Below are 24,564 nucleotides of genomic sequence, written 5' to 3' on the forward strand. Positions count from 1 at the left end.
GATTAGACAGGAGTGCAGTATATTCTAAACCCAAATTAGGGCAAATACCAACTTCTGTTTGTTTTTTAGCAGATGAAGAAATATTTTTGAGTGATAGCTGAGTGCACTGAAATGTGTTGAATTTTGTTTGCTCTCACACACCAGTGTTATAGGTCCATGTGTTGGGGGAAGGTCTGTCCTGCTATTGCCAAAGTATATTTATCTTGTTTAATGACTTAATGGAATTAAACTTGGTGTCCCCTGCAACAGCGAAGAAGCTGTTCCTGTAAACATGCCAACGAACTGAGATGCTTTTTGTTCTTCTATTAGAAACGAGAATGGCCTGCACAGGACCTGGGAGGAAGGGGAGTGCAGCTGGTCCCATTTTACTGGGGGAGAAACAGAGCAGAAGTTGAATGACTGTGGAGGAGAGCAGCGGTCTGGGGTGAGACCAGCATTTTTGCAATCAAACTAGTGATCCCGTGCAGGGCTGCCCTTCCTCTTTTCTACCTGTAGCAGTGTGGCATTGCCAGCAATGCGGCCAACAGATAAGCCACAAAAGTCACTGCAGCCTTACTTCAGTTATGTTTGGCAATGGGCAGAAAGCCACTTCCCCAGACAACAGTTGTGCACAGTTTGGGGCAGGCCCTTTCTGCAGTCTTCTTGAAGAATCCCTTGGTAACATGCTCTTGCAGAGTCTCGGTGTCCCTGTTGGAAGCAAAGGAGATATATTCTGTGATCCCATCTACAACTAGTATGATGTGACAGGGACCTCTCCCCCTCTTGTCTCATCCTCATGCAAACAAGGCACAGCATGACTGGCAAAACTAAAACCCTCCAGGCTTTTGGGTAGCCACTACCACCACTGTCAGCACTTGACAGAGCTGTTCTGAGATTTGGCTTGCTAATGTCTGAGAAGTTGAGATGAGAACGATTATGGAAATCAGAGACAGAAGTCTGGGACAAATGCTCCTGGATTGCTTCTTATGGTGCATGTTCTCATCTGCAGTCCTTTGTAATTGCAAAAAATGGTGCCTTGCAGATACCTTGAAGAGACTGGAGACAGACATATGCATCTCATCACCAGGAAGTCTGTCTTAATAGTCAGCCAAGATCCAAGGGGAGCGTGCATTATTTATTATTATCATCATCGTTGCCACTAACCTAATTTCCCTAGAGATTTGACTCCAGTATAAATGCATGAAGCCATATCCTGGGGTTGTTTTGCCATTTGTGTTAACCATACTGTGATACAAGCCCCCTCAGTCTTCTCCAGGAACTTTCTGCATAAGCAATGAGTTACACACCAACTAAAGTCCTCTGGACACTGCTCTATCTTTCTTTTTGCAAGCTGAGTTTGAAAGCCATATGATAGGAAAGCAAAAAATGGATGTACTGCTAAATATCTGCAGAGACTGACTGACTGCCTGGCTGTCTGCAGACATCAGCTTTATTGGAGAAAAGCAGAACTACAAAAAATCAACAGCAACAAGTAAAAATTGTTTATTTGTACCAACACTGAACTACGAACCCGGAGCTTTTTGCATATTGCATGTGCAGGAACATGATGTCAACACCACCATGCTGCAACAGGAAACAGAAGATAAGACTTGATGAACCATCAGCTCTTCCTGAGCATCAGACTGTCACTATGTTTTTGTTTATGTTATGCTTTACGAGGTTGAGGTTACCAATACAAATACGCTTTTTTGGCAACTTTAGTCTTTCTTTGATTTCATAAACTGGTTTAAGCTATTGCCAATACATCTTTTATTTCTAAATACTTGCCTGATTTTTAGCAAGAGGCATGTATACAAATGCTACACCATCTGCAGCTTGTGGTGTACGGTCACAACATAGAATTTCTGTCCCTTGGCTGGATGACAAAGAGAAATAAGTCAGAAAATGAAAAATTATGTGCTAGTCATAATTAGAAGGCATTTCAGAATATATTTCTGGAGAAGCTATTTGTCCTGAAGATTCGTATGCCTTCTTTATAATTGTCAGATGACTATACAAATATTAGCAGTGATATGACAACAAATGACATTACCCCACATATGGAAATGAAGCAAAATCTAAATTTATGAACTCTTCATTATTCATCTAAGCCTAATCACAAACACTGGGAAATATCACTGTAAAATCCAGTGAGTGCTTATTTTTTCTTTTTTTCTAAACTGAAAATCAGGGGGCTGTTTTCTTATTCTGTCAGCATACTGAATTTAGCACAGACTGCTCATGGTATTCTCTCATCCATGGCAGCTGAGCTGAAATGTCTGAGTTTCTGGGGCACTGATGCTTGACAGCACAGAGAGCAATGCCCCATAAGGAGCATGGCGAGTTCCTCTGCACTGCTCACTGAAAGGAACAGAAGCCGGCACAATGGAGCCACTGATTAAGGAGAACAATCATGGAGGATTTCCTATTATGCCAAGCTTCAGAGGGAAACAGTAAGCAACGTAAAGGAAATGAGTGCATTTGCTCAAAATGAAAAGGTCAGCCAGCCACAAATTTTCAGCTTTGATATACACGTAACATTTTAACTCCCATTTTTATCACAAATTATAGCTTCCCAAGGTCTTCAGGAAGTTGACAGAGAGATTGTAAGGTTATTGGGTGGTGTGAGAACGGAACTAACTATGATTTACAAACTTGTCATTGCAGCATATCCACTTTTGCATAATGAAGAACAAAGCAACCACTCTAACAGCATCCCTTTTGCATCCTCATCATATGGTTTTAAATAACAGCTCCTGTCAGTATTAGAGAGATTCAGAACTCAGAACTCCCCCCTCAAAATACCCTGCAAAGCTAGTTTAACAGAATACAACATGGATAGGCAAAAGCTGGTGCCCTCCTGTGAATTGTAGACTATGTTGCAACTCTACATGGATTCTGCCAGATGCTCATTCATGTTGACATCACTCAAAGTTAAACATCAGTGGCTGCAAACAGAGCAAAATCTTTGATACATTGGATACATCTTTGATACGTCTTTGTTGCATTGGAAGAAAAAAAAAAAGTACAGGACTCCTGTGTTCCATCCACAATAATTCCATTGCCTCCCTATTACAATTTAATCTCTCCCAATCTTAATTCCCTTTTTTATAAAATAGAAATAATAGCATTTAGCTTTCTGTCATGGGCCATCATGAGAACCGGTGAAAGATCACCAGATTAGTGTTGCCCGAACAAAAGGACTATTTCTACTAATGCAATAGTGCAAATGGGATTCACATTATTTTAGTTATACATCAGCCTCCTCAGCTTTTACTTATATCCCAGCCTCCTCAGCCCTGGAAAACAACTATAAACTATTTGTGTTGGGTGAAAACAGATGCTGAACATGTCAGGATGCAGGTAAAGGGAATTTTGTGAATTTTTTTTTTAGCTAGGGAAGCACACAGCACAGAAAGAGTAAAACCATGGCACTACTGAAGTTAATGGGAATACTCATAGCATATAATAGAAAACAGCTCCTTGTACAGCATCTATTGTATCTCACAGAGCCTCACTGAGACATAACTAAAATAACAAATCAAAAAGACTTCCATACACTACCTCAGAACTGGACTGGTACGACAAAATTTCAGTCTATGGTACTTGAATGTATAATGAAAAATCCATTAGTGACTCACTTTTTCTAAGGATAGAAGGCAGCATACTTTATGAGTCAGATTTCTGCTGAGAAAAAAGGTCCTACCTTCAATGGACCAGGAGATACAGCATTGAAACGAGCATAATTATCAGCCATTACGTTGTGGGATAGAGTGAAGAACAGGCAATGAAAAGAGCAAAAATATATGAAGGACTTAGCTCATGGAGGAACTCTTAGCATCATAAGACTGACCTTTAAACTCAGTGAGAAATGAGAGTTGAATCAATTGATCACCTGTCTGGGAACTTTACTGCAGACTTCTCTGGAAGTCAAACCACACATTAATTCTGTAGCTGCAATACTAACAAGAATAGGGTTAAAGTAGGTAGGACTGGTTGCCACAGATGGATGTCTGAAACAATTAGGAAAAGAAAAAGCGAGACAAAGGTAAATAAACTAAATGTACTGAGCATTATCAAATTAGGATGACTGTAATGGATGAGAAAAACTTTGTATAGTGTTTCAGTCAGATAATATCTATAGATAAAGGAAGAGAATCCTTCCACATAAGAGGATATGTGCTGAATGCTGAGAAAAAGTACTATGGGCTCTGACTTGATAATGCTGACTTGAGGGAAGTTACTTGCATCTGTCTGAACAAAATCACATAGAGTAAATAGAGTCACTCTTCTGTGAGCTCTGAGCTAGTAAAGTAGATTTTTTTCATCTCTCATTTCAGCTTCTAAGGCCTTACTCATGCAAATCTCCCACTCAGTTAAATCTTCCTTCTGATTTTAAACAACATATCTAATGCAAGACAAATCCTTTCTAGTTTGTCAACTTTTTAAAACCTTTTGGCTCTCTGCAGTCATCTGCAGCAGTCGGACTATGCTATATCTGCTAGCAGTATACATGCACATGAGTCATGGCACACTAGAAATAAGACAGCTAAGGAGGTCAACATTTTGAAGGCTGGCATTCTTCTCTCTCATATTAGTTTTATACTAGAATAATTACATTGTCTTCAGTAAACTTCAGTATGATTTTTGTGTGGGTGAGTCAAAGAATTTGGTCCTCCACCTAGAATAATATTATCTGTGGCTTTGGATAGACACAATTCAACTGCACTGCTTTTTCATGCTTCCACTCCTTCTCATTGCTCTTGCCTAGGATACGCTGCGTACAGAGGCCATTAGGAGAGGGCATGCAGTATTATGCCACTTAGCAGCAGGACTTTTTTTCATGCTTTGCATAAGCTAAATGAGGTTATTAGCTATGTCACAGATGACCCATAAATCTTAATAAAAACTGATTCCCAGGGAGAGAATTCAGCTGTGCTGAATTTCACTGCTTCTCCCTTATCCGGCTCCCCCTCAGAATTTACAGTCAGTGGCAAGAGGCTCAATCACTTTTGGAATTGACAGCAAAAGGCAACAGCAAACTGTCTCCAGGCATTGCTGCTGGGAAAGAATCATCAGTTCCAGGGGTTTCACATTTAGTTTCACTACCGGTTTTGACCTATTGCCCTCTCTGGGGGAACCACATCTATCTTACCCCATTTTGGTGCCCTGCCTCAAAGACAGAGGGGACACGGGAATGCAACGTCACTGACGTGAACTTTACGTGGCCTCATTGGTACAACAGGACGTAACAGAAGAGGTTCCTCATTTACATAAAGCTCCAGTCATGAGTCATCTCTATCTTCTTCAGCTCCAACTTGTCACTCTGACGAGTCTCTGGACAGCAAGTGAACGTACTGTATGATTCGTCAGTCATATGCTCACGAACATCGGCCTGGCTGTTTCAGCGCCTGCAGTGGGGAAATAGAAAAACGTAAAATGTGCACATAAAATTTCCCTGCAGTGTGGGAAAGTCATGTGTCTAACTTCTCGTGCAGCGGAAGGGATCTTTTCATTAATTGTTAACCCACATTACCACAAGCCAACATCTCAACTTTAAGCCTTTGCTAGCTGTAGTTGAATGTCCATCAGCTGTCCATCAAATCTCTGTTCTCCTGGAGGAAAGTCTTATATTAATTAACATAATGACTTACATAATTTCCCTTGCAGAAAACTAAGGCCAGAGGGCTCCCATCTCAGAACTGCTTAGAAAATTGGCTGCAGAACTGGGAAGAGAATGAGGGATATTGTCCTGTACAATAAACCAGTGGTTATCCAATGCAGAACATCCTTCTCTGTGTCAGCACAAAAGGCCAACGCATCTACAACAGCTGGGCTAGGTGTATGTCTGCTGTAACTCCTCTGAAGATGAGAATGGATTTCAATCTTTTTAAGCTTTTAAGTTTCTGACTTAAGGAGTTAATCTCTCTGGATACCCTATGTTCTCCATGGAATGAGGTTACTGCTCTGAATTGCCTCTGGAGGAAACCTTTTCCTGAACATAGGCTTGAGAGGGAATATAGGAAAATTAGATTCATTAGGCTAATGTTGTAATGAAGTTTTCATCTTCCTGACGCTGTTCACACTACTGTCACTAGCAAAAAACATCCACTGATATGGAAAAAGGGCAGCAGGGAAATTCCATTGAAATAAGTAGAATTGGAAACTTCTCTCTTTTTTTGCATAGGGTTGCTCCCATGATGATTTCAGGGAAGCGAGTGCATGAGTAAGAAGATGAGGCAGGGTCAGGGAAACACCAAATACTTTGAGTGTACACCCTCAAAGACTGGATGAAATTTGAAAATAGTTACCGTAGAATGGAAACATTTGGGAGAGAGAATGGAAGAAAGTAAAACACAAATGATGAGAGATTCATGTTTCAGTGCTGGAAAAACCATGATGAACAGGACAGTCATCTTTGTTTATGTGTTTGCTATACCCATATTATGAAGCCAACCAAAAGAGAAGGGGCTAAATACTGTACCACTTAACCCAATCTAATAAGCCAAGGTTTATTACTTTGGGCTCAATACTGTGGTAATCAAAGCCTGTATATAGATTTCAGAGTCAGCACAGGACAAAGATTTGCCCTGGACATTAACATTTGGCAACCAATATTGCAGAATGATAAAATATGAATTTCAGGAGAACAGCATTATGGATGTTTTCTAGGCCTTTTCGCTCACAGAATCTCATCAAATGCCTGTAGATTGCACATCAGGCAACCACAATCTGACCATATCTCTGACATATTCCCTTTAGTAGCCTCTGACACCAGAGATGAAAGGGTACAGACATCTTTACACCATAGGATGCAGCAGAGCCAAACTACATTAACATATGGCAGCTAAGATTAATGTTTGGAAGTAGCCCAGTCTCTGAGTCAGACTGATCCTTTCCGTTCATAAACTTTAAAGTGCCAGGAAAAAAGTGAAAAAGTCCAATTAAAATAAACCCCAGCTAACTCCACTGCAGGCTTATCGTCACAGCACAGGGAGGGCAGTATTTTGTTCTTTTTTTCTGTGAGAAGCTTGAGCAAGAAAATGTGAAGTGGCCTCACAGGAGACAGGGTGAAAGGGGTTTTTGGTGAGGGTGAAGTCTGGAGACTGCTAAGCTTGGCTTCTCTAAAGGCAAGGGGAGTTTTCTGTGTTTATCTGTTTCTTTGTTCAAGTCACTTTGGTTTAGTGATTTCTGATTATGCAAACTGTCATTTGAAAGGGACCTTTCGCTTGAGCTTTGCTTCTGACAAATCAGCTCCCCAGATACATCTCCTCTTAGCTTCTGCCATAGGCTTAAACTTCTCATCCTCACCTCTAAGTTCCTGCACAGGTTTGCCTACATATCTGCTCTCATTTCTTCCCAATTGCCTTCTGCTGGGCAGGCACTTCTCAAGCAGTTTCTCTCTTCATTCTTTCTTATCTTTCCATGCTTCTTTGCGAGCTCTGTGTATTTACAGCACTCTCTCTCTCCATCTCCATCTCGCATATGCTAAGGCCCACACTTAGAGATAATCACCAGTTTGGAGTCTCTGTTTGGCCAAACGGCAGATCACTGAAGTCAACAACAAGGATAGATGCTAGGTCAGACCACAAGTCATCTGAAGTTGACCACCCAAAACTAACCCCACTCCAAATAAGAGGCCAGATACTGAAAAATCATACCCTAACAATGACCCTTCAGAAATGCTGAGCCCACAGGCTCCAGGTGAAACCAACACAAGGCCAAAGACAATGACCTCTGGCTTCATTTGTTAGAGGGTTAATAAAACCTCTTTATAAAAGATTTTCTCTAGCCACACCCTCACTTCTGCAACAGATTCTTTAGCACTGAGAAAGCCTCCCTAATCCACTGACCATCATAGGACTGTCAAGCGGCCACGCGAGAATGATGAAAACACAAGTGTCATTTGCAGAAGGGGCAGCCTGCTAGCAAATCACAGAAGCAGCAATTAAAAGTCCATATCCTTACTATGAAAAAGATGAAAAAAGAGTATGTATCTCTTGTCTGAAATGTCCCACTGGGCTTATTCAGCTCCCTGAACACTACACAATATCTAGAAGAAACCACTGAGAAAGCTGATAAGGCAGCACAGACGAGCATGCCAAAAATAAGTCAGTGAAGTGCTATTCAACATCTCATGCACATGGCTGATTCCAGTGGGTCAAACGATGGATGAGAACCTGCTAAGATGCAGTAGCATGACTGGCTGCCCACAGAGTGCTGCAGTAGGATTTGGCAAGTCTTCCAACAAAGGTTCCAGTGCCTTCTTTGAAAAATTCCTCCTTGTCAAGGTTTTGGTTTGGTTAGCTTGTTTAACTGCCTGAGGGCCTCTACAATGATCCAGTGCTGTTGAATCCTCACATACTCATTCTGTTGAAAAATGCTGGTTTCTGTGTATTGCTGGCCACAGGATAGCATTCCCTCCTGCTAGACACAGACCTGAGCACAGCCAGACCTTGCATTTGTACACCTGAGCTGGCTTCTACAGCTCATACCTAGGAAGAAGCCACCCATTCTGAGAAGGTCATTCTTGACACAGCAAGCCAGGCACTTAGAATCCCCAGCCCCTGCTGAGCTTTCACACTGACTCCCCACTGAGAGCATGCTGGTGCAAGGTCTCTGGGAGAAATCCAAAACAGCACTCAGGCACCAAAGTGCAACTTATGCAGACTGCTGGCGCCTGTGCTCATGAGAGCAACCCAGGAAAGCTCTGCCTCCCCTCCTCAGCTACGTCAGATGCTGTAAGTGCCTACAGTTTCTGGTGAAAGCTGCTTTAGGCGCCAAAAGGTCTGGAGCCCAGCTGCTTGGGGTGGGTTGAATTCTGTCAGCTACTTTTTGCCTAAATCCATCCAGAAATCAGGTGGGTGTTTTTGCCAGTAAGGTCTTAAGGTATCAATTTCCTAGGCATGCTGTGACTGAGTAGGACTCAAAGTACACAGCAGGAGGAGACTCTCAGGAGTGCTTATGTGCTCATAGGTGTTTAACACTAGTAGGTCATGGACCTCTTCACCAGTATTCCAGTCCCCATATCACTATTGTTTCACAGCTAAGAGCCCTAACCAGGCACCCTATTCCGATATGAAATTTTGTGCTCCTGGTTACACCATGGCTTAGCTTTCAGAGGCTGGGCAGAGCACATTTTCTTTCCTTGCCCTGAAAGCCCTGAAGTTTCTCACAGCACTCCTTGTTCAAAGGTCTAGAACCAGCTTCCAGGGCAGTGCTCTTCAGCACTTGGTGAGTATTTAAAGTAGAGGGGGTGGCTCATCATCCAGGCATATTTTCACTGAGAATATTAATTCAGGTGTCCATGCGACATGTGTTACTTAAACCCATAAGTGAACACTTTTTGGTCCTGTATTATTTTCACAATGAGATATTCAGATGTTTCCTTCTCTTAGGCAGCTCGCCACTAGGTGTACTAGCTAAGGGCAATTTCAAGTTCCTAACTATTCCTCTCCAGTGCACAGGGAATTTAGGCATTTAACTCGCTACAGAGCATTTCCCCTGAGAGAATTAGGTGCTAATCCTCAACTTCTTTGCTGCTAATCCCAAATCTCTTTGAGATTTGGCCCTGTTTTAGTGTTCAAAGTCCTCTATTACAGGATTTCCCTCTAGTTAACTGTTAATTTGCGTCTCCCATTTGGGCATGACCTTTCATATGTTTGCAGTTCCCTGAACTACAGTAAACACTAATCAATATAGGGATGCTGTGAAAGCATGAGGTATGCCTGTGACAGGAGCTGAAACTTTTTTGTGGAGTTCATTTCCACAGTGGAAAAAGAAACCAAATACAAAAATGCTCTACTCACTGTGATCTTCCCATAGTAAATTCCTGGCACCCAAAAGTAAACCAAACAAGCAAACAAAGAGAAACCATATTAAAAACAGGGTAAATTTTCTAGGGACTTTAAGAGTGGTAGATTCCCCTTACAATTGCCCAATGATGTGCTTGCCCACTGTCACAGGACAAGGAAGAGGCCATGTGGCTGCACAGACACCCTTCTCCATACTCAAACATACAAACGGCAGCCTGTACCCAGCCCTGTGATCTATCAAATAATCAGATTATTTCTTCCACCTATTGAGCAGGAAGAAGAGAGGTGGTTATTATGTCCTCTTAAGGAAAAAGCTCAGATACTCAATAAAGAAGGATCTTATGTAGTAAGTTGAGTAGATACTAATTTATTCTACTGTCCATTTAAAGTTCAGTCTCACAATAATAGATGGACAGCATAAGATATGTGATAATGATAAATACATACTACACTGCAACAAGACTTAAAGCTTGTTTTTTTGTTCTCTGGCATTTGGAAAGTAGCGTCAACATGTAGCTTACTAAAATCATAAGAGGAAGGGCTGAGCTTTCATGACTGATTATACTTAGCACAGCACTTGTATTTGAATTCTTCACCTACATGCGCATCCTGTTCCTTCAGAAAGATTTCCTCACATGCTGTTATTTATATTTTTAAATGCTTTATAACATTTTCTTTTCATTCTCTAAAATGTTTTTTCCTTTTCCTGAACGGCAGTTGTGTTTAATGCTTCATGCAGTCAGTGACACACCCTGTAGAATACAACACATGATCAAGTAAACACACCCTGCAGAGAAATGCGCTCACTTCAATACCCAACCCACCCTGACACGAATGCTACAAGCATAGTTTGTGAATAAATGCACAAGGGTAAAATGTCATGGTGCATACTCTGCTGCACGACATCCCAAACAAAAAGCTACACTTCAGCGGGGAGCAAACACACCTCAGTAGCAGAAGAGGCATAAAATGAATAAGCACTGCACCTTCCTTAACAGTCACTGCACATTCCCAATTGATGAATGAAACCTAATGGACCTTAAACGATGACTGTATGTACCTAGCTTTGCCTTTAGCAAACAATGCTGCTCATGACCCAGCCACAGCATTTACAATACATTCCCAATGCAAGAGCAGTAGCACAAGACAGGGGCTAACATAAAACTCAGCTGTGTGTGAGGAATCAAAAATAAAACAAAATAGGAACTCATACATGAGTGTTACAGGATGTTCTATTACCCCAAAACACATGAACAGGTAGGGATCAAGGTTACGCTTTTCTGGGAAAGAGGAATTTTTGAGATTACAAAATAGAGATAATAAAAATTATCAAGGATTAATATAAACTCTCTAAACATGAAGATAAAACTAAAGAGCAGCATATTATCTAAAAGTTAGGAATACCTAGGAAACCTGGAGACAAAACATTTTACCTGCATGAACAAATTTATGAAATAAATATCCAGGAAGATGATTCAAATAAAGCACTTTTTGGCCACTTTTTTTTTTTTTTTTTTTAATAGGAAGAAGGTACCAGTTTTGTTGCTGTGAGGCATTAGTTAGGAATCCAGATAGAGTCATCCATGATCTGATTTATCTGTAAGAAAGTGAACTGGAATGAGGAAAACACTCATTTTTTGCAAGAATTATGAACACAGAATTAGGAATGAAGGGATTTATTTGCTAATTTTAGAGCTGAAGCTGATCTTATTTTGTAGTCTTAGGTGAGTCAATTCATCTCTCTGCTTCAGTTTCTTCATTGATAAAAGAGTTCTGAAAATATTTACTTACTCATTTCAGAGTAACAGTTTGGCTCAATTAATGTTCCTAATGCAATTTGAAGAGAAACAATAGATAGTTTTAGGGCTACTGTTGTCAGGAAAATGGTAGTTTATTGCTCACATGAAAAAGAGTTAACTTTTAAATCAGTTGTCAGTATCAGTTTACTCATTCCAGTCCTAATGATGTGACAACCACCTCGAATAAACCCTTTGCTTTTAGTTCTTATTCTAATACACACCATGATCTAAGCAGCCGCACCCAGCTGGACTGTGGACAAATTCCTGTTCTTATCTCAGGCTCACTAGAAGCCTTATGTAATTAAACAATATTGTGACGAGGGTCTTATCTCAGGGCATTAACTTCTTCTTCCCTTGGCAAGGATGTAAGTGAGCTGGACCCAATTGGAAAGCTGTCCTGGCGCTCCTCTGAGCACATTACTTTCTTCAGAGTTTGACCTTTTAGTTGCAAATAAAATCTCCAAAATGTGAGCTCTCACTTCATTGTGTTCTTGAGCCTCAAGCCTGCAAAACAAACGACTCTTCAAGGCCACCTCAAGATTTGTCTATGGTACAAGTGAAGTGCTTTTGTAACCACTTCGGCACTCTCTTGGCTTCTGAGAGAGTTGATGCCTGTGCCCAAGACAGTTAATAACAGCTAATGATACCAGGGCCTTGCCAGGAGCCTAGACGAACACTTGGTTGTGTAACTCTAACTTGATAGGCGGTGTTTTGTTTTGGGTTTTTCCACTACAGATAGTACCCGCTGGCTATGCCGGTGTAATTGCCTTGACCTCATGAGAGATGAGAATTGTCTCATTAATTTCAGTGGGTTGTTCAATTTTGGAGCACAATGCAGAGTACAGCAGGATTTCGTGGCTGATCAGTTAGCAATCTGCTGAATGTGCTTGCACAATGCGATTGGATAATTTAGATATCTGAGATCAAAAAAAAACAATTAAGTATTTTTATCTATTCCCTGGGGGCTCCTGAGAGATTGTGTGCTGTTATCTCATCCTTGGGATTCCTCCAGTTTAGTTTTGAATATTTCCAGCCTGAATTATTCCCTCTTCCTTTGAAAGACTATGGCATTGATTAACAGCTCTGACTCTTCGGTAGTTTTTTCTCTGCTTGTTCCAATCTGAGTCTTTTTTTATCCAGGTATGGGCCTAGTTTCTGGGTGAAAGGAAAAAATTGAAAGATATGGATCTTTAAGTACAGAGATGATGACAGCAGGAAGAAGAGGAAGAAAGCTGCAGAATCAATTAGAAAAGCAGTATGCTGCACACAGCATAGACTGCTGCCCTTTCCCTCTTTCTCTTGCCCTGCTTTTAGGCTTAAAGGCAAGAGTAGTGGTATTTTGTTCCTGCAGTGTAATCTAATGTATGTGAGTGACAGCACTTCTTAATGGTCACAGTACCTTCAGCAGTCAGACAGGGACAGCAGCGGTCACGCTATCTGCAGCAAAACGTCCCTGACTGATGCTATTAGCTGGTGACATTATTAAGGGAAGGACCCTGCTGGTGTATGGAGCAGTGTGGGATTAGCCATGTGCATTGCATTAAACCTGGCAGGGATGCAGTCAAAAGCACTCAGGCAAAATGGGAAGACTGGGGAAATGTCTTGCCTAAAGAATGGGGAGCTTTTTCCTATTTTAGTTCCTTGGCCTTCAGTAAAACTGCAGAAGATTTTCCAGAGCAAGTGAAAGAGCCATGATGGCACCAAAGGAGCTCATCCTCTACCAGGGAGGGGGGCACGTCTCAGTGGTGCAGGGCTGCTCCTCCATCCTTTATGGGCACTTTGAAGCAAGAGACTTTCCCCACTGTCACTGCGGCTCGACTCCATCTCCAGAGAGAAAAGACCTCGCTGCATTCACAAACATAAGCCGTCGCTATTGTGACGCTGACAGTGCGAGAGATGCCCATCAAAGCCTGAAACGCGGCTCCCACGGGAGCCCCCACGCTCCGGCCTGCGGGCCCGGGCAGTGCCGCTGAGGCCGCCCGTGTCTGCAGGCAGCTTGGGGCGGCGCGGAAGAGCCGGCGCCTCCAGCGCCAGGCAGCCGCGCCGGGCCGAGCCTGCTGGGCCGGGCCGGATCACCTCGGGCTGCCCCCGAGGCCAGGGGCCCTGGGGCTGTGCGGCAGCGGGCGCTGCCGGGCCCGGACAGCTGCCGAGAAGGCCCGTGGGGCAGCGACAGGGCCCGCGGGGTGCCGTGGGCACGGAGCGGCTCTGCTGAGGGGCCACCGGGGCGAGGGAGCGCTGGCAGGGGCCGGGGGGGGGCGGCTGGGGAGACCGCCACGGGGTGCCGGCAGGGCCCTCAGAGCTGCGGGGCGCCGCGGGCATCGAGAGGGCCCCGCGGAGCTGTGGGGGGCGCTGGCGGCTGCGGGGCGGAAGGGACCCCCGGGGAGCTCCGCCGACCCCGGGGCGCTGCCCGGGCGGCGGGCCAGGCGGGGAGCGCCGGGGAGCGGCCGCAGCCCTCGGCCCCACCGCCCCAGCGGCCGCCGCTCCCGCCACTGCCCGTAACCCGGCGGCGGAAGCGGCGGCCGGCTCCAGCCGCCAATGGGCTGGTGCTGCGCGGCGGCGGGGCCCGTCACTTCCTGGCCCTGCAGCCGGCGGCAGCGAGGCGAGAGCCGGGGCCGGGGGCGGCGGGGCCCGCAGCCTGCCCGGCGCCCGCCACCAACATGCCCTTTGACTTCAGGAGGTGAGTGCGGCCGGGGCAGCCGCCCACGGCCCCGGCCTCGCCCGCCCCTCGGCGGAGCCGCCGCTCCCCGCTCGGCCTCCCCCGGCCCCGCCGCCCCCGGCCGGGGCAGGGCAGCGCGGGCGGCGGTGGGCGCCTCCCGCCCGGGAGCACCCGCCTGTGCGAGGCCGCCCCGCAGCAGCCGGGCGAGGGCCGGGCCTGTGCCCGGCTGCGGGCGAGGTGAAACCCGAGGGAGGAGGGAAAGAGGGAGGGATGGAAGAAGTAGGTCTGGGCAGGGAAGGGACGTGGGAAATTGGGCGGCTCTGCCCAGAGAGCCGCTGTTATTGTATAATGCTGTTGTGCAAAGCAAAGAGGAGGTGTGTGGAGTTTCGAGCTCCCCCAGGCAGGACGGGTGGAGCAGCGGGGCCTCGTGGTGTGACCGTGGCGGGTGTCGGGGTGAAGGTGCTGGGCCCCTTCTCCTTCCCCAGGGCTCCCTCCCAGAGCGGCTTTAGGAGGTCACTCGTTACGGTGTGGCTACCTGTGAGCAGAGCCGTGGATCTGATGGCTAGGAAACAATATGTTCGCCTCCACCTTTGGTTTGGGCATTTCGAGCAGGTGTGAGTTGTGTGATTTGGCCTTTCTGCAGGGTTCCTGCATCCCGTAGGCCACAGCAGTCGGTTTCAGATACCAAAGCAGAAGCAAAAAAGACCCCTTTGACTCAAAGGGGGATGAAATATCAACTGTGGATTCATTTTCTTTTTGAGCCGTTCCTGAACCAAAGATTTAGAACTTTCCAAATTCATAGATGCCATGGGGAAGACACATTAATGAGTTTTGTCATGTAGATTTTACTAGAACATTTACATTACAATAAAAAATGCAGATGTTTTTGGAAATTGAGAGATGCGGTGGTTGCTTGGCACTTCTCGTGTAGGACCACCATGAACCATACATTTGCGTCCCTTTGAGATGACAGGGGAAAATGGTGGTACTGCAGGTTTTTAGTTCTCCCAAACAAAACTTGTGTATTGTATTTTTGCTGTAATTCTAAATCAGGCCTCTCATTTATACAGGCTAACAGGATCTTGTTTGTGATCCATGGGGCACTATTGAACATGGAGGCAGTTGCTTCTGAATGAAAACTTGCTGAAACTGGAAACAGCATCTGCTGGATCATGTGGGATCCGGGGCCCAGAGCCTTGTTTCTGCTTTTGTGTAAAATTTGATACAAAAATTCTTCTCAGCTTTGGAGACATTCTGCCAGCTGCAAATCCTATTGCCTTCTATTTTCAGACTTGTACAATACATGAACAGTAAGGGATCCTGAGTTGTGGCTGTCACTTTGTAATAGCAGATAAAGAAAATGTTCTATCAGATGTCTTTGAAAATGTAATTTTTGTTTGGTCTCAGAATGTGCATGTGGAAACACTGGCTCACCAAGGGTAATCATCTTAAGGGACAGCACTGGTACTTCACTTTGGAATGAAACAGACATTAAGTAAAGGCTGAGTTGCAGTTTGTGTTAATGAGTTACAAAAACATAGAGGCATCAGTTCAGATCTGCATTTTAAAGATTCACAATTGCAAATAATTTCTTTGTGATTCGGATTGGAGGATTAGAAATAGACACTTTAAAGCACCTTCTCAAATAATGTAAGCTTACTGAAGTTCAGCTTTTCTGCACGGATGAATTTTTAAGACTGCAGTTGATAACAAGAACTTTATATTTAAAGGTACAGGGAATCTATTCTTACACACTGCAAACCACTTTCCTGTTTTAGAAGCATGAACAGAGTTCAGGATGAACATTTTTGCAAAGGTTTGAGACTTTTTTAGCTGTTGTGGTTTTTGTTCATTGTGCAGTCAGTGGAACAAAATCTGCCGAGGTTGGAAAATCTTACTGTCATAGGTAAAGTATGATGCATACATTTAAAAAAAATGCACAGTTACTTCCTGACAACTGTAGAACATACAATACAGTGCTTTTAGAGAAATAAGGTTATCACCTGTAGTAAGTTTCTGAATGAAGAGGTGATGTTCTTCATCATGTAAAATGCAAGTTTTTTCTTTCAGAGATTTCAACTGGGTGTTCTCTTTGGCAGGTACGGTTTGGCGCCCTGTCTTTAGCACATACTTTAAAGTGGGTGTTATGCCTATGTATGATTAGAGGGTTGGATTGTTAAGAAACTTTTAAAATTGCCCCTACATATCTTCTAGAGTCCAAAATTCAGAGGTTCCAAGTGGAAAGGCACAGTGTTCTTCTGGAGGATGTAGATTTCACAGGTTTGTGTTGCTAATGCATCTGAAGAAATCACCGTCCTTAACTGCTCTGCTAGGGCATTTGGGAAGGCAAGTTCTTTTTTTGTTGTATCATCCCCTCACTTAGAGCTTTAATTTTTGATGTTTTAGAGTGGCAGCTAACATCAGTTGCAGAGAGGGGCATAGTAGACCAGCTAGAAGTTTGAGACTCAAGTTCTATTTCCACACAAAATAGCTCCAAGAGGAATAGGTTACCCCAGTGTCATTTGGAGAAGATAGAGACACAAATGAGAAGTAATGAAAACAGCCCATGACCAGAAACATCTCTGTTCTTCACCAAGCCAAAGAAAGCATTTCCATCCATGTAAATAAATCTTTTCCCTGTCTGCTAGACTTATGGGTTTCTATTTGCCCAGACTGAAGAACCCAAAGTGCTCAAACATGTTTCTTGGAAGGTGTCTCCATGGGTCAGAATCTGAGGCATATTGCTTAGTATCAGATATGGAAGTAGCTTGTTTTGTTACTTGTACTTTCTTGTACTGTTCTTTTTTTTTTTTTTCTGTAGGACTTCTGTTCCCTCTGCTAATATAAAGTGCATTTAATTTATAAATAAAATAATATTTTCACAGTAATTTCAAGTGAATAATAATTATTCTGTCCCAAGTATCTTTAGGGTTTTAATAACGCTTAGTAGTTACCTAATGCTCTTCATTTTTCAAAGCATTTCATTCGCACTAATCTCTACAGTCCTGCTGTGATGTTGGTAGGGAACCAAGTTTTCAGCTTCCAGATTGGAGCCTTCAGTACAGGTCTGTTCAATACATGTCACAAGACACCAGCCCTCCTACAGAACTACTAAATCAGTTTGTATTTCCGGAAGGCCTGGTTCTTTCTTTTAAAACCTATTTGGCTACAAGAGAGAGACAGATTTTTTTTCCTTGTTGCTTCTCCCCCTGGCTTGTTAGAACTTGTGTCAGCAAAGCAGCTTCATACCTATTTGATTGGGGATTTTGAGTTCTATCGCTGGAGCTGAAAGGGTATTTCCCCTCTTGAGCCTTTAAGACCCAGTGTCACCTGCATACTTGCAGCATCTGTGGATGGTTAAAATCATAATTAGATTAAACTGTAAGCCTGGGTCATCTTGAATGGTGATTGTGGGCCAGAAGCTTTCTCACATGGTGTGGATCCAGTTAGCAGGGAGGCTTAGCTTCAGCAGTGGACGCCAGTGCTGGATGTTAGACTGCTCTGGTGTTGAGAATTACAGAAGTAAAAATGAAGTGACTCCTGTGCACTGGATGTGGACGTGGTAGAGAGAAACGTTGCTGCAAGTTCTCTCAAATCTGTTGGCTTTTCTTGACATTTGCTTATTTGCGTAAAAGAGTTACTGATGGGTTTGTAGCAGATACTGAAACTTCTGAACTATTTTGGTAGCTTTAGCTGATTAGACTGAGAAAAACTAAAATACACCACTCTGAAATCAAGTTTTTGTTCCGTGGGCAGTTCTCAGTTGTGCCCTGGCCATGTAGTTCGCATAGAGTGGCAAATAACTGTGAATCCTTATTTTTACATTTAACTGAGAAATTCAGAATTTATTTCCCATTATTAATTATCGTGATGTTTTCATTAGGGTGGGGTTTTTTTTGCTTGGTTTTGTTTTTTTGTTGGTTTTGATTTTTTTTACAGCTTGATAACCTGAATGAAGTAACAGGATGTTATACCCGGATTTTGGAGGTCATGGGAAAGGAGCCAGGCTTGGAAGGGATTTAGATTTAAATGCTGATTTAGAGTGGAAGTTCTTTGCAGCAAAGACTCTTATTCCATCTGCACAGTACAACGGGCCCCCACACTCATCTGTTCTTTGGCACATCAGTGATAAATGATACTTTTTACATGGGTACTCTGATTCAGATATAAACAACATTTTTGTTGTTTTGGGACATGGGCAGGTCTTTGCTTCAGTTCCCGTATGTCTTTTTGAAATCAGATTGTCTAATCAACCAAAGCTGACATACTTCCAGTGGTAATGCTTTCAGGAGAGGCAGTATGTTTGGTTTTAATTTAGACCTAAGAGTTGTGTTGGCTAATAGGCAAACTGATGCTCGAGACGTCTGACCTGGCACAGTTGCGAAATGAGTGATACAGACTGCTTCAGCAACATCAGGGAGGTCTATTTGTCCACCTTCAATTCCTGACCAGATTAGTGAGGGCGAACTGGTAGTTGTAGGCAATTTGGAGTCTCAGGAGAAAAATCTTTCTCAAACTAAGCAACCCTTTGAACAACAATTTCTCATTCGCTTGTGAACCTAAGGAAAATAGCTTTATTTTAGTCTTCAGGGTTAAGAAAAGAAGAAGCAAAGCTGTCTTTCATAATCCTACCATTTTTCTTTTGACAAGTTTTTGAGGGTCACGACATAAAATCTTTCTGTAACCCCTCAAATCTCACTTAAACTTGTATGGGATTTGTTCAGCCTGTGTTTGAACACTTGCCAGTTGTTAGGCAGAGATGGTGACTACGTGATGTTTTGGCACTGCCTAACAAATATCAAATGTTAGTGGAAATGTACATGTTTCTCAGGAGTTTTAATTTGGAGTCTCAGCCGGCTCTGTGTTTCTCATCGGATCAAGATGCTCTGTACTCCATCTACCTGCTTGCTCTCTCCCAGTACATTGTTTAACTAGCTGCATTAACACACAGTAGTTCATTTGGCAGAACTACTTGCTGAAATTATTTTAACAAATGAACTCACGGTGCCTCTCCTGTAGAAGGTACATACATGGTGGTGATAGCAGCAGGTAGGTGTGTTCTTGGCTGAAACAGTGCTGGGAGGACAAGAGAGAAGAATAAGCAGCTAAGGCCTACTGATACGGCTTCTCCTGATTAGATGAGTTGTACCTGCTGGTTTGTGCGTGGTAATGGCATATCAAAACCCTTTGCATGTGCTCTGTACTAAGCTGTGCATGGTCGTGCTCACTTCCACAGCCATGATGTTGCCACTTGAACAATGACTTTGTTCAGAATCTTCAATCGTGTATGTGATTGAGCTGGTAGACATGGCTTCCTAAATTAATGTCTATGTTTATGACTAGTAGCTGTAACATTATACGCTGCATTATAACTAGTAGCTGTGTTGGTTAGAAAGTTGCCTTTCTACACTTTGCAGGGACCTGCACTTTTTCTCTCTAGCTACTGAAGCGATACCTGACCGCTTCATAGACCCTGGTAACTCTGCGAGAGTATTTTCATCTTGAACAGCAGCCACGTCTGGCAAGCGTGTTCCACTTCGCATTGTGCAACGTCGCTGGTAAACAAGCCTTCCAAGTGGTATTGCTGCCACCTTACGTAATTACCAAAGTTGATTTTGGTGCCAGGCAGTACCATGACTAACTTAGTTTCAACAATAGCCCTTTGAGGGCACCTGAGAAATTATTCTGCAGTCACAGCAGCCAGATGGGCAAGCAGAGTTGTACAGAGAGAGTCTACTGGTGTTTATGCCACAAATAACTGATTATATATAGCATGTATGTGTGTAAATGTTTCTTCCTAAGTGTCCCTAATGCATTACTTCTCTTAAAATATAGTTGGAGTAGAAAACGTCCTGAGTAAGTACAGAAGTATTAGGGTCTGGCTTTGTAGGAAAGTTTTATATTGTTTCTTCTGAACTTTAACTGTCCTCCTTTGTTCACTTGTTGATGACACAGATGCTTTCTTCATGCCATCATAGTTCATCCTGTGAAAATGACTGAATCACACTATAAACAGAGTTGAAGCAATACCACCAGCGTGGACTGAGAAGCTGTGGAAGTTGTTGAGCTTGTATTTTGAAGTGTGCATGTGTATTTTTTAGGCACACAATTCAAATGATGGAGGTGGAGAGACAAGAATGGTCTTGCAATGAAGGAAGAAATAGTGGAATCATTTGGGATTTTTTGTCTTGTATCCAAGCACAAGCCTTGAAGTATTGTCTAGGTATTTCTGCATGGAGCCAGCTGCCCCCAAAATGGAAAACTTGTTCTGCCAAAAAATTAACCACAGTCTTGCCACAATCTACAAAATCTTCCTGATACTGAAATGATTATTTTGGTAACAGTTGTGGCAGACACACACAAGTAAAGACTGCAGTTGGTTGGACAGTGCAATTCACTGCATTTGAATTGTGTGTGTTTGGGTGTTTGCTTTTTTGTTTTTTAAGTATGTTTCCAAATGAGATGTATCTAGTTTAATCCAGAGATGCCAGAAAGATGGGCATTTAATAGAAGAGCCTTCAAAATGCTATGTTAACATGGACAGAAATGTATTACTGCTGACAGGATTTCAGGCAGTCATGGTTGCTTAGTATTTATTTAACAGTCATATCCTAAGGCAGATCACTTGGCTTCCTAATTGCTGTCCGTCTCTGTAGACCACTGTGTGCTGTGAATGAAGCAGGGTTGGAGAGCCCACTAAAACACCAGTGCAGCCAGTAATGTACATATGACTGTATTTTCTGATAAAGGAAAAGTCTTGGAGCCTTACTCAGATTCCACATCACTCTAAATCAGATGTGACCCTACTGAACTGAAATCTGAATCTGGCTGCTGGATTGTAACAAGTTATATGGATTTACAAACAGTGGTAAACCTGATCCCCAGCTACAGGTTGCAGCTCTATCTTAGGTCTGTGTCAGTCATGTTTTTCTGGTGTGGTAGCATCAATACAGATGTTTCTTGGAAACTGAGTCAAAACCATGAACTTGGAAGCCAGATGATTGAGTTGTACTTGCTTGTAGGTAATACAGTTATATGCAACTAAAAAATAGGACTGAGTTGTAGAAGCACATACATAAATTCTCGTCTTCTTAGATTGGAATATAAATAGGAGAACCTGAGCTGGTTATTCTTAAGATTACATACTGAAAAAGTACAATACATCTGAATCACTGCTTGATGCTCTGGGAAAGGGTATGGCTTTTTTCCCCCTAAATCTTGTGTATTAAGAATGGCTTTTGTCCTATAGAAATTGCTTTGAAGGAGAAGGAAGGCTTGGTGTTGTGTGTGTGTGTAGCAGTGACTGCCATTGTCTACTCTGTCAAGTCAGGGTTCTGCTATTAACTCGTTTCAGGTAAGTAACAACCCCTTTCTGAGCCTCAGTTACTGATCTGTTTCAAGGGGACTTTGCTTGCTCACTTCACAGAGCAGTGGCTGAACAGTTTTTTCTTGAAATGGTTTTCTTGGAGTGGTCTAGCATGAGACAGTGAGCCTAACAGATGTCTAGGAGTTTCCCTTATTGATATGAAGAAATCTGTTATGCAGTAGGGTATGGATTGGCCTGTGTGCTTTTGAGGGAAGCCATAGGAAGATGGAGCTTTTTTCTTCACACATCCCCCACCCCTTTTTTTTTCTTCCCCAGATGTTACTTTTGTTCATGCTGTTTGGTACAAATCTTTGATTTGTGTACTGTTCTACTGCAGCTGGGACTTAAACCTTTCAGAAAGCACCCTCCACAAATAAAATTTACATGGTTGTGATGCTTAATTAATCTTACTCGATCTTGTTTCAAGGTGTTCAGCAGTACAAGGCAGTGACAGAATCTTAATGTTATGTGATTCCTAGAAGCTATGAGAAAGGCTATGGTACAACTCTTTTTTTCCATAGTTGTGTTGTGGTTATGCTCCGAGTTGTGTGTAGGTAATTTCTTGGAGATCGGAGTCCAGCTCTGAATTTTGTTCAGTATCTTTGAGTCAGTGTGGCGGGCTGAGGAGCTGGCTACTGAGGCCAGTAGCAGTGGCAGTAGTGGGAACCAGCAGCTGTGGGCAGCATGATGGAGCTGGAGGAACATGGCAGGAGCTAGAGGAACCCTGAGCTGGTAGGTCTTGATTAGGAAAGTGAGAAATGTTCAGGACTGGGGGACTCACAAAGGAGGGATGGGGTGAGGGATGGCACTGGAGTGTCTGGGGGATGTGATAGTGGGAGGCACTGGGATGTGCTGGGGAGCTGCAAGAGAAAGGATCTCTGAGCCTGAGGGGGTGAAAGCTTTGGGACAGGAAGGGTTACAGTCTACTTACGACTTTCAAGTATCTGAACAATTTACTTAGTTTGGGGAGCAGCCATATCTGTTTAATGGTGTTCCCCGTTCTCTCTGCCTCCATTGCCTCTTTCTGATCTCCAGAATACAGTACTACCACTCAGAAGTACAATTGCTCTTGCTTACAGTCCAGTGAAGGGCTAGATGCCTTTAAATACCAGTACCCTTACTTGAACATTTTTTTCTTCTTCATGACGCTTTTCTCCTGTTTTGATGAAGCAGAGTGTAGTTTGCTCACTTTATTAAAAATACCTTTCTCTTCCATCCTTCATTTTCACACGTGCTTCACTGCCTAAAAGGAAATAAAATGCTTGCTGGCAACACTCCACCACTGAGTATTTGAGATTATAAATTCTCTCCTCCTTTGAAATATGTTTGAGCCTAACATTTTATTTTGAAAAAAATGTAATGGACCGCTTCCTCTCTTCCATTCTTCAGTGCCACCTAAAATAATTTGCACTTTTGGCGTATTTCAACAATAGCAGTTGCTGTGTATTCCTGGGCAATAGAGAACAATCTTCTTACGCACGGAAAGAGCACAAAACTTAGAACATAGCTGACGAAAAGGTGTTAGGCAGGACAGCACAATGGAGTCAGGGAGGCTGGCAGAAGAAAGAAAACAGGAGAACTGGCTCCTTGGAAAGAAATCCATTTAAACAGGAGCAGGATGTATTAATTTTTTGTGCCCTCTTTCTGCAAGTGTTGTGGGGATTCATAGTGTTTTGTCCTAGAAATAAATAGGTTTTTTTTTTTCTATACAAATCCTGTACCTGCTAAGTAACTGACAGACGAGATGACATAATGCTGCAGGGTCTGATGCTTCTGACATTCTCTCAGCCCCTTTCCCTAAATGTACAGTTACCCAAAGGCTGGATTATATAATTAATGACAGTCCTCCTGGCTAACCTTGTTTTCTTGTTCTCAGTACTCCTCCTTGTTTCAGAAACTTCCTCTGTTAGTTTCATTATGTTCTTGGAACTAGAATTAAGAGGGAGGAGCTGGCTGGCAAGGAAACCTATTCCTACATTTCACTCCTGGGTTTAAAAGTGTGGAGAGTCAGCAGGTCAAAAAAAAATATTTGGATGATCGTGCTTTGAAAACTGGTGTGATGTTGTGAGTGAAAAGTGAGTCATACCGAATTTAAAAATTGCGGTTTTCACCTGCTTGCACTACAGATAAACTAGTTTAAAACTACATTAGCCCCGCCACCTCCTTGTCCGGTCCTGCACATATCACAGCTTGCTCACAGTAGTTCAGGATTAAACAGTTTTGAAGCCTTGAGAGTTTGTCCATTGAAGCTCAACTTCTGCAGTATGTGTGTTAGTATCCTATTGTGTGTAAAGGAGGACTAGCTGATTACTTAATGATGTTTGTATATTATCTGCTGTTACGCAGTTGTTAATCTTATAAAATGTGTTAATAACTGCTTGGTATTTACAAGCATCAGTTTACTAGTACTGCATTGAATCTGTATTTGCATCTCAAACTCACATTCAGTGCCAAGCTTTGGTATTTGTATATTCAGTGTTTGCTTTCCATGTGAAACTGAGATTACCAGAATCACTTATTTTACTTTCCACATGCTTCAAAGTTTGTATCCCAATTCACAAAACCATTTCTGATCAATTGTTTGTAAACATGCACTCTAGGTTTAGCTCTTGCGGTGCGCATCCAGTTTGTTTTCATAAACCCATCTTCCTGCAGCTTTCCTTCTACAGACATTCAAACAAGTTGGAACTTCGGTCAGTAATATTTCATGTATTTGCACTTTTTAATCTGTAGATTTAAATGTGCTTGATGAAAGGTGGGCAAATGTTACCAGGTGCCGCTCTGCAAAATGAAGAAGCCAAAGAGGAAAGATTTAATTGACTGGAACAAGAATTATAGTGAGTCAGCACTGGGAGCAGAACAAAATTCAGGTCTGCTGGCTCCTAATGCTACATCCCATCTGCGGGATCGCAGCATGGCTGTCCCAGAAGCTGTCCTGAGCTGCTCTGT

General features: G+C 43.0%; 1 protein-coding gene across 2 annotated transcripts in view; it reads left to right on the forward strand.

The window, feature by feature from the left end:
- The first annotated feature begins 13,906 nt into the window (after positions 1-13,906).
- Positions 13,907-24,564, forward strand: part of ERGIC1 (endoplasmic reticulum-golgi intermediate compartment 1) — a 59,967-nt gene continuing 49,309 nt past the window's right edge. Inside the window, exon 1 of one of the 2 annotated variants that reach the window (XM_074916418.1) lies at positions 13,907-14,270. In XM_074916418.1, coding sequence (XP_074772519.1) covers positions 14,129-14,270 — 142 coding nt within the window. In that variant the 5' untranslated portion in view covers positions 13,907-14,128. The remainder of the gene's footprint in view (positions 14,271-24,564) is intronic. The other variant, XM_074916420.1, reaches the window with a different exon arrangement.

Source organism: Athene noctua, chromosome 12 (assembly GCF_965140245.1).
Source record: "Athene noctua chromosome 12, bAthNoc1.hap1.1, whole genome shotgun sequence".
In the NCBI taxonomy this organism is placed as follows: Eukaryota; Metazoa; Chordata; class Aves; order Strigiformes; family Strigidae; genus Athene; species Athene noctua.